At 40.7% G+C, this 17,058-nt stretch overlaps 2 protein-coding genes across 2 annotated transcripts in view; both read right to left on the bottom strand.

Moving 5' to 3' along the window:
• The window catches only part of LOC133618585 (nuclear receptor coactivator 2-like), an 85,711-nt gene extending 81,986 nt beyond the window's left edge, over positions 1 to 3,725 (bottom strand). Inside the window, exon 1 of the mRNA XM_061979090.1 lies at positions 327 to 3,725. The gene's annotated coding sequence lies outside the window, so the exon portion shown is untranslated. The remainder of the gene's footprint in view (positions 1 to 326) is intronic.
• A 1,731-nt stretch (positions 3,726 to 5,456) lies between these two features.
• On the bottom strand, positions 5,457 to 15,032 carry lactb2 (lactamase, beta 2). The gene is made up of 7 exons (XM_061979094.1): positions 14,816 to 15,032; positions 11,678 to 11,838; positions 11,457 to 11,577; positions 11,204 to 11,382; positions 6,150 to 6,298; positions 5,979 to 6,066; positions 5,457 to 5,905 (listed from the first exon to the last, which is right to left on the bottom strand). Exons 1-7 carry the CDS (start codon positions 14,995 to 14,997, stop codon positions 5,862 to 5,864), a joined length of 924 nt encoding a protein of 307 aa, XP_061835078.1. The 5' UTR covers positions 14,998 to 15,032; the 3' UTR covers positions 5,457 to 5,861.
• Between the last annotated feature and the right edge of the window lie 2,026 nt (positions 15,033 to 17,058).

The following is a 17,058-nucleotide window of genomic DNA, read 5'->3' as shown; positions in this document are numbered from 1 at the left end:
TTTTCCCCCGAATCTACTTTGCACCCGCTAGCTTGATTAACATGTCGTCCTACACAAGCACCTCGTCCCCGCTAGCAAACACAAACACCTCGCTAAGAAAGTTCTCGACTGAATCTAACCAAATCCGCCATGACGTGTTGTATTTTATCTGGCTTGGACAAACAACCGAGGACACTAGTTAAAACATTTAAGCCGGTGCTGTGTACAAGGCAATAAAAGACATAAACGCACCTAAACGTGGGACAGTCGTTTAAAGCTATGACTATTTACACATGAAAAGAGAGAATTGAGGAGGTATGGATGGCGGGGGTCGACCGGAAACTTACCTGAGAGTTGAGCGGCCGAGGGTGCGAAAGAGGACAGAGATGGAGGAGCTGTCGCCTCGCCGGGGACCAGAGCCGCCATGTTGGACAGGTCAACCGTACTGGCAGCCTCTTGTTTATCTCCTAGCAGCGATTAACAACACACTCACCTCTCCTCCTCCACCACCTCCTGCTCCTTTCCCTCATGTCACAACCCCTTCAGAAGTAAACTTCACTAATCACTCCTTTACACACCACATCAACCGGAAAATAATCTTTTATGTCCACACGTTTTTTTCCAGCCGGAGTCACATACATCAAAACTGAAGTATGCCACTTTAAAAAAAAAAAGTGTACATACTTGTACCAGCTTTTGTGCTGATTGTTCAAATGCCTGAATTTGCAGCAGTTTTTCAGAAAGTTGCCGCAAATGTTCCGGGGCTTATTTTTCTCAATTTGTGATTTTATGAATTTGTTACAATTTCTTAAGTGGTCCATGCAAACTTAACCCAAAAAAAGCACATGATTTCAATAAAAAATGGAAAACAAACACTGTGTTGATGTTTTACTCATTTATACCACACATACTTAAAAGTAGACACTAGATGGCAGTTAAAGCACAAAGTCTGTACCAATGTCAAATGTTTATTTTTAAATCAGATTAATCGCACTTTTGAATTTAAATTAATCATGATTAATCACAGGTTATTACTCACTTGCATAATTTTAATCAACTAAATGTTCTGGGGCTTATTTTTCCTCAACTTGTGATTTTATGAATTTGTTACAATTTCTTAAGTCTTCCATGTAAACAAAAACAAAAAGCACATGCTTTCAATAAAAAATGGAAAACAAACACTGTGTTGATGTTTCACTTATTTGCACATAGTTAACCCTTTAAAATCCTTTAAAACGTTAATCCTTTCAATAAAAAATGGAAAACAAACACTGTGTTGAGGTTTCACTTATTTGCACATAGTTAAAAGTAGACACCAGATGGCAGTTAAAGCACAAAGTCGGTACTACTGTAGTGCTGTGAAAGTATTATTTTTATTCAGATTAATCACACTTTTGAATGTAAATTAATCTTGATTAATCACAGGTTATTACTAACTACTATAAAAAATGGAAAACGAACACCGTGTTGATGTTTTACTCATTTATACATACTTAAAAGTGGACACTAGATGGCAGTTAAAGCACAAAGTCTGTACTGTATTACTGCCGTGCTGTCAAATGATTATGTTTAATCAGATTAATCACACTTTTGAATTTAAATTAATCATGATTAATCACAGGTTATTACTAACTTGCATAATTTGAATTAACTAAAAAAACACCCTAATTTGGACATAAATTAAATATTATTGTTAGATAGTCACACAGGAACTTTTTTTTATATGTTTTAATTGAATGTACGTCATTTATTTGTTCATAACTTGCTAGCAGTTTTAGTCAAAGTCTTGCCGGGGTTTATTTTGAAATGAAATGTACCAACAAGTAAACTGTACAACAGTCGGAGGAGTCACGTCAATCATCTGTGTGCTGATGTATGCATTGACCTGCATCACTGACTGTAAAACAACCCATGCAAATTGTGTGATTAATATGCATACATATATGATTGTGATAATTTTCTGTGATTAATCACATGAGCTAACTTATTTTTCACAGTTGTAAATAATAGTAATAACTATAAATATTGAAATAAACACCAGCAAAGGTTTCCTTAATGTCCGTTGTCTGCTCTGTCATCCACAAGATGTGGACGTTCTCCGTTTGTTTTATGCTTGAAAAGTAATTTAAGTTACAACACATTTACCCATGCACTTTAGGAGCATCTGTGAACTATTAAAAGCGCTCTTTCTCTTTAGCAATTAATTTTGTTGGTAAATGAAAGACAAAGAGAATGTATCATCACACTTCAACATCTCTGTCATGTAAAAGCTGCCTCTATGCCAAGTTGCAAATGAAAATCTATTTTTAATTGTCTTACCCTGGATAAATATAGGCTAAATCATAACTATCTAGAAAAGCCATATATAAATCTAATCCATTACTATTATTATTATTATGTAAATACATGTAAACCTGAAAGTGAATGTTTATATAATACATTACCCAGAAGGCTTAGCGCCGTAGACAGTAACAAGAAGTAGGTCTTGGCTACGCAAGATGACAATTGTGCCGCTTGTGCAATAAAGAGTTGATACATTGTTACATATTGCTGCTCCTGCTTCATCTACACAAAAATTTTTGACAAATTCGATTGAGGAAAACGTTGCTGATTGGCCAAAACTTTGCGAGGCCGCACATGATTTTGGGGAATTGATTACATTTGGGTGAATAAATGGATGAATGGCTGGCATGTATAAAAGCAATCCAATGTAGATTTAGCTATATAAACAAAAAAATGTAGTTTTGTTTTATAGTTGACAAACTATTTAGTGTAATATCTAATCATAATAGGATCTAATTATTAACCAATGCATTTTGTTTGGGCCAATGAAAAGCTGTTAAAAATGTTGGATTATGGACACTGCTTTAAGCAGTGTTTTTGTTTTTCCGTCCTCCTTACTGACATACGAGTGGATCAATCTATCTCAAAGTTTAGAGGCCAGCATGTTCGATCACCATAGTTACCGGTGACCTTTGGCTTCTCCTGTCCTAGCACAGAAGTATATTTTTGACAGCCAAGTTATTGTGCAACTTTTGTGCACTTGTTTGACAACTACTGTACTACTGTCTCTACTGGGGCGGCACGGCTGATGGTTGTGGGTTTGGTCCTCGCGTGACCATGTCAGTTACAACATTACAGGGCCATAAGGACTATATAACCTGAAATAAAGCTCTATTGTATTTTTTTGGCATTATTTCTCTCTCATGTCTCTATTTGTTTACTTTACGGATATACACGTATTAGTTTTTATATGCACATTTAAGTACTTTACTTAAATGTTGGTAGTTTTCCAAGTAGATGGGTATGTTTATTTTTGAATTACTGTATTTTTTATTGACCTGAGGTTTTGTCTTCACCAGGTGAATTGCAGTAAAAGAGCACGCCCACAATTTTGTGTCAAACGATGCAATGACAATAAAGTATGTTCTATTCTATGTCAAAAGTATCTTTAGGCAAGATACTGAACTCCCTGATGCCATGTCATCAATAGGTGAATGAGGTAGCTGTGCCATTGCGCTTTGAGTAACTTGAAGGTAGAGAAAGCACTTTAGGACATTTAGTACAAGCCCATTACTGTACTAAATGCACTGCACTTATCACATTTGTTTAGTCTGTGTGATTACTTTATTTTATTCTTTTAAAACAAACAAATCTATTTTCTATATCGATGTCCTCATTGGGGGCACTGGTATGCTGGAGCCTATCCCAGGTGTATCTTCATTACAGACTACTTTATGTCAGGGGTTGGGAACCTATGGCTCGCGAGACAGAATGGTGACTGCATCTGGCTCCCAGATAAATCTTAGCACCTTAAAACATTCTGATGTATTTTAATCCATCCATCCATTCTCTCCCACTCGAGTTAAGACCAGGGTTTGGCTTCAGTTACCTTGGCAAGGCTTGAGCCAATCACGCCCCGCTCTTCAATCAAATATTCAGCTTGATAGATTATGTGGATAAAACCATTTTGAAATCCATCCGAATCAGAATCCGCTTCATTGGCCAAGTATGTTTAACACACAAGGACTTTGACTTGGTAGACTGTGCTCTTTGTTCAATGCAAGAAACAAAGAAAAATGTAACAACTACGAGAGAGTGCAGTACCTTGGCAGCTATCTGCGGCGCCATCTTTGGTATGGAAACTTAGAGGGGAACATTAAAGCACACAAAGGACATAAAATACATTAAAGGTGCACAGAGCTGATGCGACCAGCTGCCACTTCAGAGGTGCTACAGCTACAAAAGTGACATACATCCATCCATTTTCTACCGCTTGTCCCTTCTCGGGGTCACTGGAGCCTATCCCAGTTGCACTCGGCAGGGTACACCCAGGACAAGTCGCCACCTCGTCGCAGGGCCAACACAGATAGACAGACAACATTCACACTTACACGCGAGGGCAAATTAACGAAAACCCCCCAAAAAATGACCAATAAATAATACATGTTGCACACATACAATTGCAACATGCATAGACAAACAACAAAACAAAACAAAAAACCCCCGGTAGCCTCTGCGGTGCTCCACACCATCATCAGCTGGGGGCAGCCCAGTCAGAGGCAGGAACAGACCCTACAAAGCGACCAAGAGAGCCAACTCCGTTCTAAGCTGTCCACTAGCTCTTGGCCAATGTCCAGTCGGCGCCAATGATCGAGAATCCGTCCAGGGAGACCAAAGTGTCCGCCTGATACATGCTCATTCAGCAAGGGCTCTGTGAAGCTCGTCCAACCTGAGTCAGGCTCAACGCTCATTCCGGAGCCCCCGTCTCTTCCTCCACATCTCCTTCCTTCCTTCCTTCTCTCTACATACACTTTGGTGTGGCAGGGAGCCAGGGGTTGGTCCCCGATGCATGGCCATGGATCCCCAAGGCGAATCCAAAAGCTCCCCAAAAACAGCACAGTGGCCACGAAAGTACCACCCCTTCTTGCGTAGTCCTGAAGGGGCCCGATCCAAAAGGCAAAAAAAAAAACACGAAAACAAGTAGAAAACATCAAGAACAGGAGGGGGGAAACACGAGCACAGAGCTCTTGCAAGAGGCAGCCACTACAGCGGCGCCATATTGGGGAAAAAAAAAAAGATGGCAAAAAGAAAAATAGAAGACAAGTACCGTACATTTCAGGCCAAATGGACAGAAATGTGCTTTTTGTAGAGAGTAGGTTCTGTCTTGTCAAATATAGGGTGAAATATGAAGCAGCACATCGATACACGTCGCAATAATTATGTATAATTAATTTGCGTCAGTATACGTTATGAAGAATAAATTCCATCCATCCATCCATTTTTTACAGCTTGTCCCTCTCAGACCTACTAAAAATTGTATTTACAAATGCACACATTTAGCTGTTTTCAGTGTTAAAAATGGTTCCCGACCCCTGCTTTGTTGTCATTATTGGGGATCAAAAAAAATAAGGATGCGGACAACCACTGTTAATATGTACATATGTTTGCAAATCAACTAAATGAATCACTTTTTATGTTATAATTACATGACATTTATTGCATTAGGTATAAATCAACACAGTCCAAAAGATTAGTGCATCATTACAAAAAAGGTGCAGTTAGGAGAAGCGGTCACCCAGCGACTCTCAAGTGAGCTACAATCTATTGAGGATTTTAACCTTTTGTACAAGTATTGATTGAGAAATAAAACTTGACTTACTATGGCTTTTTTGTTGTTGTTGCTGGCTGACACAGTAACGTGTTTATTATGAACACCCGCCAAAGTTGTCAAATGTGTTCCACTTTCCATACAGGAAGACTCCAATTAATAAATTATTTATTTGAAAATGTTTTTTTTTTGTGCAAATAACTCTGTTTCCCATTGACAACTCATTTAATCAGGCACATAGTGATCCTCTTCAGTTATGATTATTAATGTGTCACAAGTTGCTCTTCCATGTGCTCATCTGTGAAGGGTCAACCACTGATGGGCAGAAAAGTACTTCAGGAGTATGGTAGTATTGGAGTACTAATTGACTTGTCTGTCTTCAACTCACCTTGTTGGAGCTTTCCTTCTTTCTCCAGCTTCTTAAGGTGATGCAGCAGGTTTGTGTTTGCTGCTTGATGCAGATACTCAGGAGTGTCCTGCTCGATGAACAAGGAACAATTGAAACCAATTTCTATGACAAGTTACACATAGATGGACAACAGAGTAGTTGTTTTGTCACCTTGTAGACAATCTTGACGAGCTGCATGGAGGAAAAAGGCTTTCCATCTCCGGCTTTAACGGCCTCTAGGATCTGCTGCTCTCTTTGGTCCCGGTGGCTAATGTAATGTTGGATCTTTGAGACAGCGTCCTGGACCACCGGGCCGTGACCTGAACATGGAGTACAGCAGAAATGACAACCACTTCCTTAAAAAGTGTTCGTCGATTCCAGCATGAAACATTTAGTGAGCACAAACCTCAGAATGTATGTACGCAACAAAAAAAAATCTAATTTATAAATGCATGCGGCGCGCACTTGTGAACGCATTATTCTCATTGTTAATCATGCATGCAGTGAACTTGTGAACGCATTATTCTCATTGTTAATCATGCATGCAGTGAATTGCACGCACAAAAGTTCCTCCCCGGTGTCCTCCCACAATGATAATAATAAAAAAATAAAAATAAAATACATTCAAAATTGAAATGTCAATTTTTGATCAATCATGGCGTCAGCTCCACAGTGAATGAGAACTGTTGCTAAGATGAAGAAAGCATGTTTACGTTTTAGCCTTCTGTTTGCCAAGTCTTTGTCCAAATAATAATTACTAGTCTTTATTTTGTCAAGTATTGTAAATCAGTATTGTTACTCAAATTCTGATTCATGAAACAAGTACACACCGTGAGCAACATTGGGAAACTGGCATCCATAAGAAATTATTTTAATATATTACTAAGGGGTATCCCGATCTGATTTTAATATCGGATATTGGATTATATCAGCTTGCATGTAAATCGTCTGATATAATCGCTCCAATACTCGCAGTCCAGTAGCGTTTACTTGTGCAGTTAACATCTAAATGTCCTCCAATAAGCACAAAAGATTGGTCTTTTCTTGTATTTTAGTCAAGTCATTTACAAAAAGTAAACATGGTATGAAAAGGGTACTCGGAGCTAGCAGATACACAACAGATAAGCACACAATAGCAGACAAGCAAGACACATACTTTAAGTGTCCTTAATTTAAATACAATTGCAGTCTCAAGCATTACATTTGTCAATATATCAAATAATTATAGTTGCATATTACCTACACATAAAAAGCCTCCAAGGCAGAAACTTATTAGAACATATCCAGTAAACAAACGTGTCAGCATCATTCAACTTACTGTGTCATGAGTGTAATTTAATGAAATATTGTGGTTACTCTGTGTCGCCAAAAAATTACCACTCCCCTGTAACTTAAAGACAGCATTCCACACAGTTAGTAATAAATGGTGTTCTACATACCAACTATTGTTCTCTGTTTGACTAATTTCACTTGATCAAAATTTTTTCTTTTAACATTCCACACTACAAAATAAAAGTAGGTATGATTCATGCTGATATCGCATTGGCTCAATATCGATATCGTACAATACTCCAGTATTGATATTGTATCGAAAGTGAAAAAGTTGTATAGGTACACCCCTAAAATTATATGCACAATAAATGTGTTTTTGTACAGTTGTTTATCTTAAACAAATATTTGAGTAGTAATAATAAGTAAGGGCAGCACGGTGGAAGAGGGGTTAGTGCGTCTGCCTCACAATACGAAGGTGCTGAGTAGTCTGGGGTTCAATCCCAGGCTCGGGATCTTTCTGTGTGGAGTTTGCATGTTCTCCCCGTGACTGCGTGGGTTCCCTCCGGGTACTCCGGCTTCCTCCCACCTCCAAAAACATGCACCTGGGGATAGGTTGATTGGCAACACTAAATTGGCCCTAGTGTGTGAATGTGAGTGTGAATGTTGTCTGTCTATCTGTGTTGGCCCTGCGATGAGGTGGCGACTTGTCCAGGGTGTACCCCGCCTTCCGCCCGGTTGTAGCTGAGATAGGCTCCAGCGCCCCCCGCGACCCCGAAGGGAATAAGCGGTAGAAAATGGATGGATGGATGGACAATAATAACTATATAAATGACATAGTGGTTGTGTACTGTATATGCAGCATGGCTGCGTGAGATCCACACATTTGCACTCCAACTCCCAAAGTCTAAATGTATTGAAAAAAAAGTTAAATGTAATCATTTACTACATTCATAACATGAATTTATCTCACAAAATATTATGCTGCAATACATATGTTTTGGTCTTTAGCCTGAAAAAATTACACTTTTCACAGACACAAAGTCAAAGACGCACTTCCTAATCTATTTATACATTTTTTTCATTCAATAAAAATTTGCTAAATAAACAACACTTAAATGACCCATCACATGATAACTACATGTACAATTTAACTAAATTACAACAGCTCTATATTTTGATATTGCGACACCAACAAATAAATATTCAATACATCCAAATTTAGAGGAATGCTGACACATTGTGAAATACATGTGTTGTTATCAGGGGTGTAACGAGTGATCGATATATCCATCCATCCATTCTCTACCGCTTGTCCCTTACGAGGTTGCAGGGGGTCCTGGAGCCTATCCCAGCTGCACACGTGGGGTAGGCGGTGTACACCCTGGACAAGTTGCCACCTCTTTGCAGGGCCAACACAGGTAGACAACATTCACACTCACATTCATTCATGATAGATCAATTTAAATTCCTAATTTTCAAGTATATCGATATGTGCTCGGCAGTTTGTCTTCCAAGAGATAGGTATCGACCCAAGATTGTTTTAAAACGAAATCGATCAATTTTATTGTAACTAGAAAAAGGAAAACATTGGATTTAAGAGTGGCAGACTTGATATGAACTTTAGCACTTTTGAAAATAAAGACGTTAATCGTTAAGTCTATTTGCCCGTCTGTGGTGTCATCTAAACAAAAATGGCGATTATCTACGGTGGTCAAGAAAGGTCATAACAAATGCAAACGCCACAAGACTATAATGTAATGTCTGTGAGATGTGTTTATGTGTGCCTTTAAGGGGTGGTGCTGTTGTGTGTGACGTACAAAAGCAGAGTGAACAGGGTCGTGAGAGTTTGGGTGTCTGAGCGTGAATTGTGGCGTATATGTGTGTGTGTGTGTGTGTGTGTGTGTGTGAGTTTGTTACCACTTGTTAATTAAGTGTCTGAGTGTATCGCCGACTGTATCTGTCCTCCTTCACTGCTGGGCATTTCAATATCATAAATCACAACACAAAAACTTTCAGCTACGACAGAATTGCAAAATCCACAACAAAGACAAACGACACAACACACATAATAAAGCCGCAACACTATTTCAAGCCACGAAAGACGCGACCGACACAACAAAAGTGACAGCAGTGCAAGTTACGGCAACGCAACGACCTCTGGAAGACAAGGAAAAGTCATTTTGAAGAGAAATAAATAAATACAAGAGATGGATGAAGGTGGCTATGGAAATTACGAAGCGAGGGGCCAACACCCATCCATCCATCCATTTTCTACCGCTTATTCCCTTTGGGGTCGCGGGGGGCGCTGGAGCCTATCTCAGCTACAATCGGGCGGAAGGCGGGGTACACCCTAGACAAGTCGCCACCTCATCGCAGCCAACACCATCAACAGGAATGAGGGGGCATACATGCTTCCGCACACCTGGGACGCTGGGCGGAAAACAGATACTGTATGGCGGGGTCGGAGAACTTTATTCAGCAAGTACAATAGAATAGAATGGGCTTTATTGTCATTATATATGCATATAACGAGATTAAGGACTCCAACTTAAGGTGCGGTAGTGGGAACAAATATGGGGTAAAAATAAATTACACAAGAGGTAATAAAGAAAAAAACTAAGAACTGAAATAAACAGACTACTATCCAATAAAAATAAGCAACCCTGTACAATATACAAAACACTATACAAATACTGTACAATATACAGAACAAGATAAGAGTACCGGAGGAATAAATAACAATCAGTGTCGGATGTATTGCACTCGAAGGGTAATATTGCACAGTAGGGTATTAGGGTAGGATATTGTATAGGGGTGAATTATTATTATAAGTTAGAGTTCAAGATGGTGACAGCTCTGGGAAAGAAGCTGTCTCTGAGCCTGTTTGTTCTGGCTCTGATGCACCTGTAGCGCCTGCCCGATGGTAGCAGGTCGATGGAAGCAAATCTACTCTTAAAATGTTGGTTACTGTACCTTTACAGAGAATTGTTTTCATGTTTAAAATGTGAGCAGAAAATGTTTCCACCTGTTAATTCAACCTAAAAGGTTGCACTATATTCGAATAAGATGTGAATGCATTGGCCATTAATTGTTGTTTACTTTCTTGTTTGTATCTATAATTCATTTATACATAATTCCTTTACATTAAATAACAGGAATATAGGAAACTTCACCTGCAGTGTCTAATATCCACTATTTATTTCACACACATTCTTTGATTTTTTTTTTTTTTGCTAAAAAGTTACTGAATCAATTTTAACTCACTGGATCGTTTCGGGTCATATCGTTCTAAAAAATTAAATAGTCCCTGAATAGTATCGGCAACCACAAATATTGAATTTAATCATTGCTAAAACAAATCGTTACACCCCTGGTTGTTATGTATTTCCTGCAAGTGTGAGCTTTATTTTGTGGGGACACCATCAAGCTTCGCTGATTTACGCGTCTGAAAACCCTTGCGTGAGCTCTACGCATGATTGAAAGAGTGCATAAAGAATACGCAAACTTTTATGCGTAGAATTTTTCTTTCAATATCCATCCATCCATTTTCTACCGCTTATTCCCTTTGGGGTCGCGGGGGCGCTGGAGCCTATCTCAGCTACAATCGGGCGGAAGGCGGGGTACACCCTGGACAAGTCGCCACCTCATCACAGGGCCAACACAGATAGACAGACAACTTTCACACTCACATTCACACACTAGGACCAATTTAGTGTTGCCAATCAACCTATCCCCAGGTGCATGTTTTTGGAGGTGGGAGGAAGCCGGAGTACCCGGAGGGAACCCACGCAGTCATATTTGCGGTGAAATTTCCTTACACGCATTGTGTTACACAACGTTTTTGTGCGCAACTACCTCTATAAATGAGGCCCCTGCTTTATTTATCCATTCCTTACTCACTGAAAAATAAGAATATTTACATGTAATATTTATATGTCCTTGTTTACGCTCACCAGGGTAGATGAGGTCAGCCTGGACCTCCAGAAGAGCCTTTAGTGACCTCATGTAGTCGTGTAGGTCCTCAAAGACAGCCGTGCCCTCGCCCAGGATGCAGTCTCCCGAGAAGAGTGCCTGCTCTTCCTGCAGAATAAGCGCCATGTGGTCATCCGTGTGGCCCGGCGTGAAAAGAACCCTGAGAAGAAAAAATGTAATGTTAACATCTCCTTACGTTACTCCAACCTTTAAACTTCCATCATCTCAGCTGACTTGAGTGTCGCTCCCTCCGTCTGAATAACATCGCCATCTTTCAAGAATGTGTACTTCTGGTTTTCTGATGCCTCCTGAACCTCGCTGGGCCGGGGAAGTTTCCGGACTCTGACATCAGAACCTGATATCGCACACGACACTTTGTAAGGAGCTTAGTTTGAAACTAGTTTTCATACTTTTATTCAGGCAGGAGAAACATCCCATTGTAGCTGAGCCCTCACCAGTGATGTCCCTGCAGATGTCCTCCACGCCGCCTGTGTGGTCGTGATGCCAGTGAGTGACAAGGATCTCCTGAATGTTGGTGTTGAACTTCCTCAGGGCCTCCTTCAGACAACTGATGTACTCAGGGACGGCAGGCTCCCCTGTGTCTATAAGCACCCGTCTGAAGAAAATACAAAATATGTAAATGTATATATACACACTATATTGCCAAAAGTATTTGACCATGCATCTAAATGATCAGAATCAGGTGTCCTAATCACTTGGCCCGGCTACAGGTGTATAAAATCAAGCACTTAGGCATGGAGACTGTTTCTACAAACATTTGTGAAAGAATGGGCCGCTCTCAGGAGCTCAGTGATTTCCAGCGTGGAACTGTCATAGGATGCCACCTGTGCAACAAATCCAGCCGTGAAATTTCCCTGCTCCTAAATATTCCAAAGTCAAATGTCAGCTTTGTTATAAGAAAATGGAAGAGTTTGGGATTAACAGCAACTCAGCCACCAAGTGGTAGGTCACGTAAACTGACAGAGGGGTAAGCAATTGCTGAAGCGCATGGTGCAAAGAGGTCGCCTACTTTCTGCAGTCAGTTGCTACAGAGCTTTAAACTTCATGTGACCTTCCAAATAGCCCACGTGCAGTACGCAGAGAGCTTCATGGAATGGGTTTCCATACATCACCAAGTCCAAAACAAAGCGTGGGATGCAGTGGTGTAAAGCATGTCGCCACTGGACTCTAAAGCAGTGGAGACGCGTTCTCTGGAGTGATGAGTCACGCTTTTCCATCTGGCAATCTGATGGACGAGTCTGGGTTTGGAGGTTGCCAGGAGAAAGCTACATTTCGGACTGCATTGTGCCGAGTGTGAAATTTGGTGGAGGAAGAATTATGGTGTGGGGTTGTTTTTCCAGGAGTTGGGCTTGGCCCCTTAGTTCCAGTGAAAGGAACTTTGAATGCTCCAGGATACCAAAACATTTTGGACAATTCCATGCTCCCAACCTTGTGGGAACAGTTTGGAGCGGACCCCTTCCCCTTCCTCTGGCATACAGTACCTTTGTATGGTATGCCAGCTGCACGACGGCAGAGAGAAATGCACTTCAGAGGGTCATAAAAACTGCCATGAAGATCACTGGCTGCTCTCTCCCCTCCCTAGATGAACTGTACAGTGCCAGGTGCTTTAAAAAGGCCCAAAACATCATAAGGGACCCATCTCACCCTGGACATAAACTTTTTGAACTGCTGCCCACGGGCAGGAGATACAGGACAATAAAATGCCGGACAAACAGACTTAAGAACACTTTTTACCCAAGAGCAATAGTGTCGCTGAACACAAAACGACAATAATGACTGTGCATGTGAGCTGTGTGCTTGGTATTTTCATGTATTTTATGTATTTTTATCTATGTTCTTATGTTTTTATGTGTTATGAATTTGCACTAAATTAGTTTTGCTTGCAATTTCGTTGTACAATGACAATAAAGATATATTCTATTCTATTCAACATGACTGTGCACCAGTGCACAAAGCAAGGTCCATGAAGACATGGATGACAGAGTCTGGTGTGGATGAACTTGACTGGCCTGCACAGAGTCCTGACCTAACCGACACCAGCAGATGACATGGCACCCCAAACCATCACTGATGGTGGAAACTTTACACTAGACTTCAGGCAACGTGGATCCTGTGCCTCTCCTGTCTTCCTCCAGACTCTGGGACCTCGATTTCCAAAGGAAATGCAAAATTTGCATGGTTGGGTGATGGTTTGGGGTGCCATGTCATCTGCTGGTGTCGGTCCACTCTGTTTCCTGAGATCCAGGGTCAACGCAGCCGTCTACCAGCAAGTTTTAGAGCACTTCATGCTTCCTGCTGCTGACCTGCTCTATGGAGATGGAGATTTCAAGTTCCAACAGGACTTGGCGCCTGCACACAGCGCAAAATCTACCCGTGCCTGGTTTACGGACCATGGTATTTCTGTTCTAAATTGGCCCGCCAACTCCCCTGACCTTAGCCCCATAGAAAATCTGTGGGGTATTGTGAAAAGGAAGATGCAGAATGCCAGACCCAAAAACGCAGAAGAGTTGAAGGCCACTATCAGAGCAACCTGGGCTCTCATAACACCTGAGCAGTGCCAGAAACTCATCGACTCCATGCCACGCCGCATTAACGCAGTAATTGAGGCAAAAGGAGCTCCAACCAAGTATTGAGTATTGTACATGCTCATATTTTTCATTTTCATACTTTTCAGTTGGCCAACATTTCTAAAAATCCCTTTTTTGTATTAGCCTTAAGTAATATTCTAATTTTGTGACACACGGAATTTTGGATTTTCATTTGTTGCCACTTCAAATCATCAAAATTAAATGAAATAAACATTTGAATGCATCAGTCTGTGTGCAATGAATACATATAATGTACAAGTTACACCTTTTGAATGCAATTACTGAAATAAATCAAGTTTTTCAAAATATTCTAATTTACTGGCTTTTACCTGTATATCCATCCATCCATCCATTTTCTACCGCTTATTCCCTTCGGGGTCGCGGGGGGCGCTGGAGCCTATCTCAGCTACAATTGGGCGGAAGGCGGGGTACACCCTGGACAAGTCGCTACTCATCACAGGGCCAACACAGATAGACAGACAGCATTCACACTCACATTCACACACTAGGGCCAATTTAGTGTTGCCAATCAACCTATCCCCAGGTGCATGTCTTTGGGGGTGGGAGGAAGCCGGAGTACCCGGAGGGAACCCACGCAGTCACGGGGAGAACATGCAAACTCCACACAGAAAGATCCCGAGGCCTATAGTGAACATTACTACCGCCACACTATGAGCGTTGACCCATTTTACACATTTAGAGTAAAACTCTAATCATGGCTTGTAATCACTTTGGTGCATTTTTAACACGTCGAAATCATTACTCAGGTTCAATCCATTTACCCGGATTGTTTATGTGCGCATGGTGGTTCAGACTACATTCAAGCACACCTAAAATGCCAACAAATTTGAATGGAATGTCGCCATGCGTGCGTAAGAGAAATTAAAATAAATATTTCCTGACAAGTGAACATTGGTGTATTTTTTTGATTAACAGACAATGAACCCTGTTAATTAGCAGAGGAACATGAACATGTGCGGTCACCTGTCCCCGGTCCCGACCAGGTAGGTATTAGTTCCCTGCAGCGTCATCGGTCCAGGATTACAACCCAAAACCCGAACAACGCGGGCAGACAGCTGCTCTATAAGAGGAATGAGTGTACTCATGGCAGGGACTAAACATTGGGCGACTGACGGTACGAAGAGAACCGCAGGAGCAGCGAGCATAAAAGGTAGATGGACGACGGATGAAAACCCCGGAAATGGTGTATGGCAATGTTTACTTCCGGTTTGAAATGGCCTTCACAATAAATGTCACAATTGAGGCGCACATAACAATGTAGTAAGAAAGAGATACATTTCATTGTTGTTTTAGGTTTTGTTTCTGGTCTCAAACCGAGCAACTGAGCTTGGTTTGGGAGTTGCTTTTCCCCCCTCATTCTCCTTTCATGTTTACCTTTCCCTACCTCTTTACGGGGCGCCGCTAGGTGGCAACCCATCAGTCTTCCTGTTCCGTCTACCCCTGTATGTATGTTCTTGGACGGGTTGTACTGTAAACACATTTCATTATATATTTTTTTAAGTGCGATGACAACAAAGTTCTACTCTATTCTAAAATAACAACAAAAATATACCGATCTATTGTTATTGCATTCTGAAATAAATGTGATTTTCCCGAGTCCCAAGTGTCAGTTTATGCTACCTGACTGCTACCTAAAGGAAGCAATAGTACATATTAGACACTTGGTGACGCTGTTGCCTTCTCTATCTATCCATCTAGCTATCTAATCTATCTTTATTGCTGTTAATTGGTTCCAGGCCTGACCGTGGTAAATGACATTATGCAAAGTAGAAATCCATTCATCCATCTATTTTCTACAGAAATATAAATCGAATATGTTCATTGCCAAAGCATAAACAAATTTAGAAAAATCATAAAATCTTCTAAATCTGGTTTTAACATATAGGAGCCCTCTAGACATGAAATAGCATCCACATAGTAAAGCTTCAGACTCTTTTATTCCAATACAGTATTGCTTCCTGCAGCTGAGCCAATCAGTGGCCACGATACTGAACAGCACTGATTGGTTTGGCCTCTTTTAGTGACCAGTACTATTCTAGTATTGATATTTTTCGGGTATTGAGCCATTTTATTCTTGGAAATGCATAATTTCGGCCAAAAATAGACAGAAAATGCTTGTCATGTGTATATTGAAAGCAGTAAATCTTCTTAATGCCATTTTTGACAATAATTGTATTCTGTAAATCAGTGACATGCAGTCAGGGGAGGCAGGGGATGCGGGCCTCACGTGATATCATGGAAAGAAAAAAAATGTAAAAGGAAAAGAAAAAAATGTAATTGTTATATGTATCCAGTGATTATACTATAAAGTTATTTTCTATTTAACTTCACCAGTTTTAGATTATTTTTTATTCAAAATCGCTGAATTTTCACATTTGCCGTTCAAATACTGAGAAGAGACTTGCGGTGAGTCACCAGCCAGTTGAGGCACGTCGCTCAGTTGAGCCTCAACATGGATTGCGCAATGACTCGGCTAACTGCTGGCATGCTGTGCAGTGAGACCGTATTGCTATATGAATTATATTATACAGTTCCATAGTTTAGTTAGCTGAGGTATATAATGTACAGTGTATTTTGTCAACAACTGTATGTGTGTAACGTATTTCTTGTGCTGAGCAATCATAAAACTGCTGAGAAGACGCACTGTGTGAGGCTTGCAGTAATCCCGCCTCCTGGTGGGAGAGGGCGGTAGTGATCCCAGGGAGCATTTCTGCGACTACTCAGCTGCAGAAGAAGTGACAACAAGCAGCAACAGTTAGCAGCAATCGTTTATTTTTTCTTCTCGCCTGGACTTTTAACATAGAGGATTACATATCTAAAATAAAACAGTTTTCTAAACTGGACTTTCAATCGAAGCAGGAGGTAATACTTAAAGGAAGATCTCCATCGAGACAGAGAGACTTTTAAAACTGAAGAAAGATAAGGAAGACTTCTATAAACAAGTTATCGATGCTTTTGTTCAAAAGGAGCTGCGCATGGACTTCATTTATAAGTAAAGGTAAGACCATAATAACGTTTTTTTTATTAAATGTGCTTTTTTGTGTGCTACAGTTTGTATGTGTAAAGTTAAAGTTAAGTTAAAGTACCAATGATTGTCACACACACACTAGGTGTGGTGAAATGTGTCCTCTGCATTTGACCCATCCCCTTGATCACCCCCTGGGAGGTGAGGGGAGCAGTGGGCAGCAGCAGCGCCGCGCCCGGGA

This window comes from Nerophis lumbriciformis, linkage group LG19 (assembly GCF_033978685.3).
Source record: "Nerophis lumbriciformis linkage group LG19, RoL_Nlum_v2.1, whole genome shotgun sequence".
Lineage (NCBI taxonomy): Eukaryota > Metazoa > Chordata > Actinopteri > Syngnathiformes > Syngnathidae > Nerophis > Nerophis lumbriciformis.
Note: the sequence above shows the minus strand (reverse complement) of the source record. Positions and strands in the feature narration are given on the sequence as shown.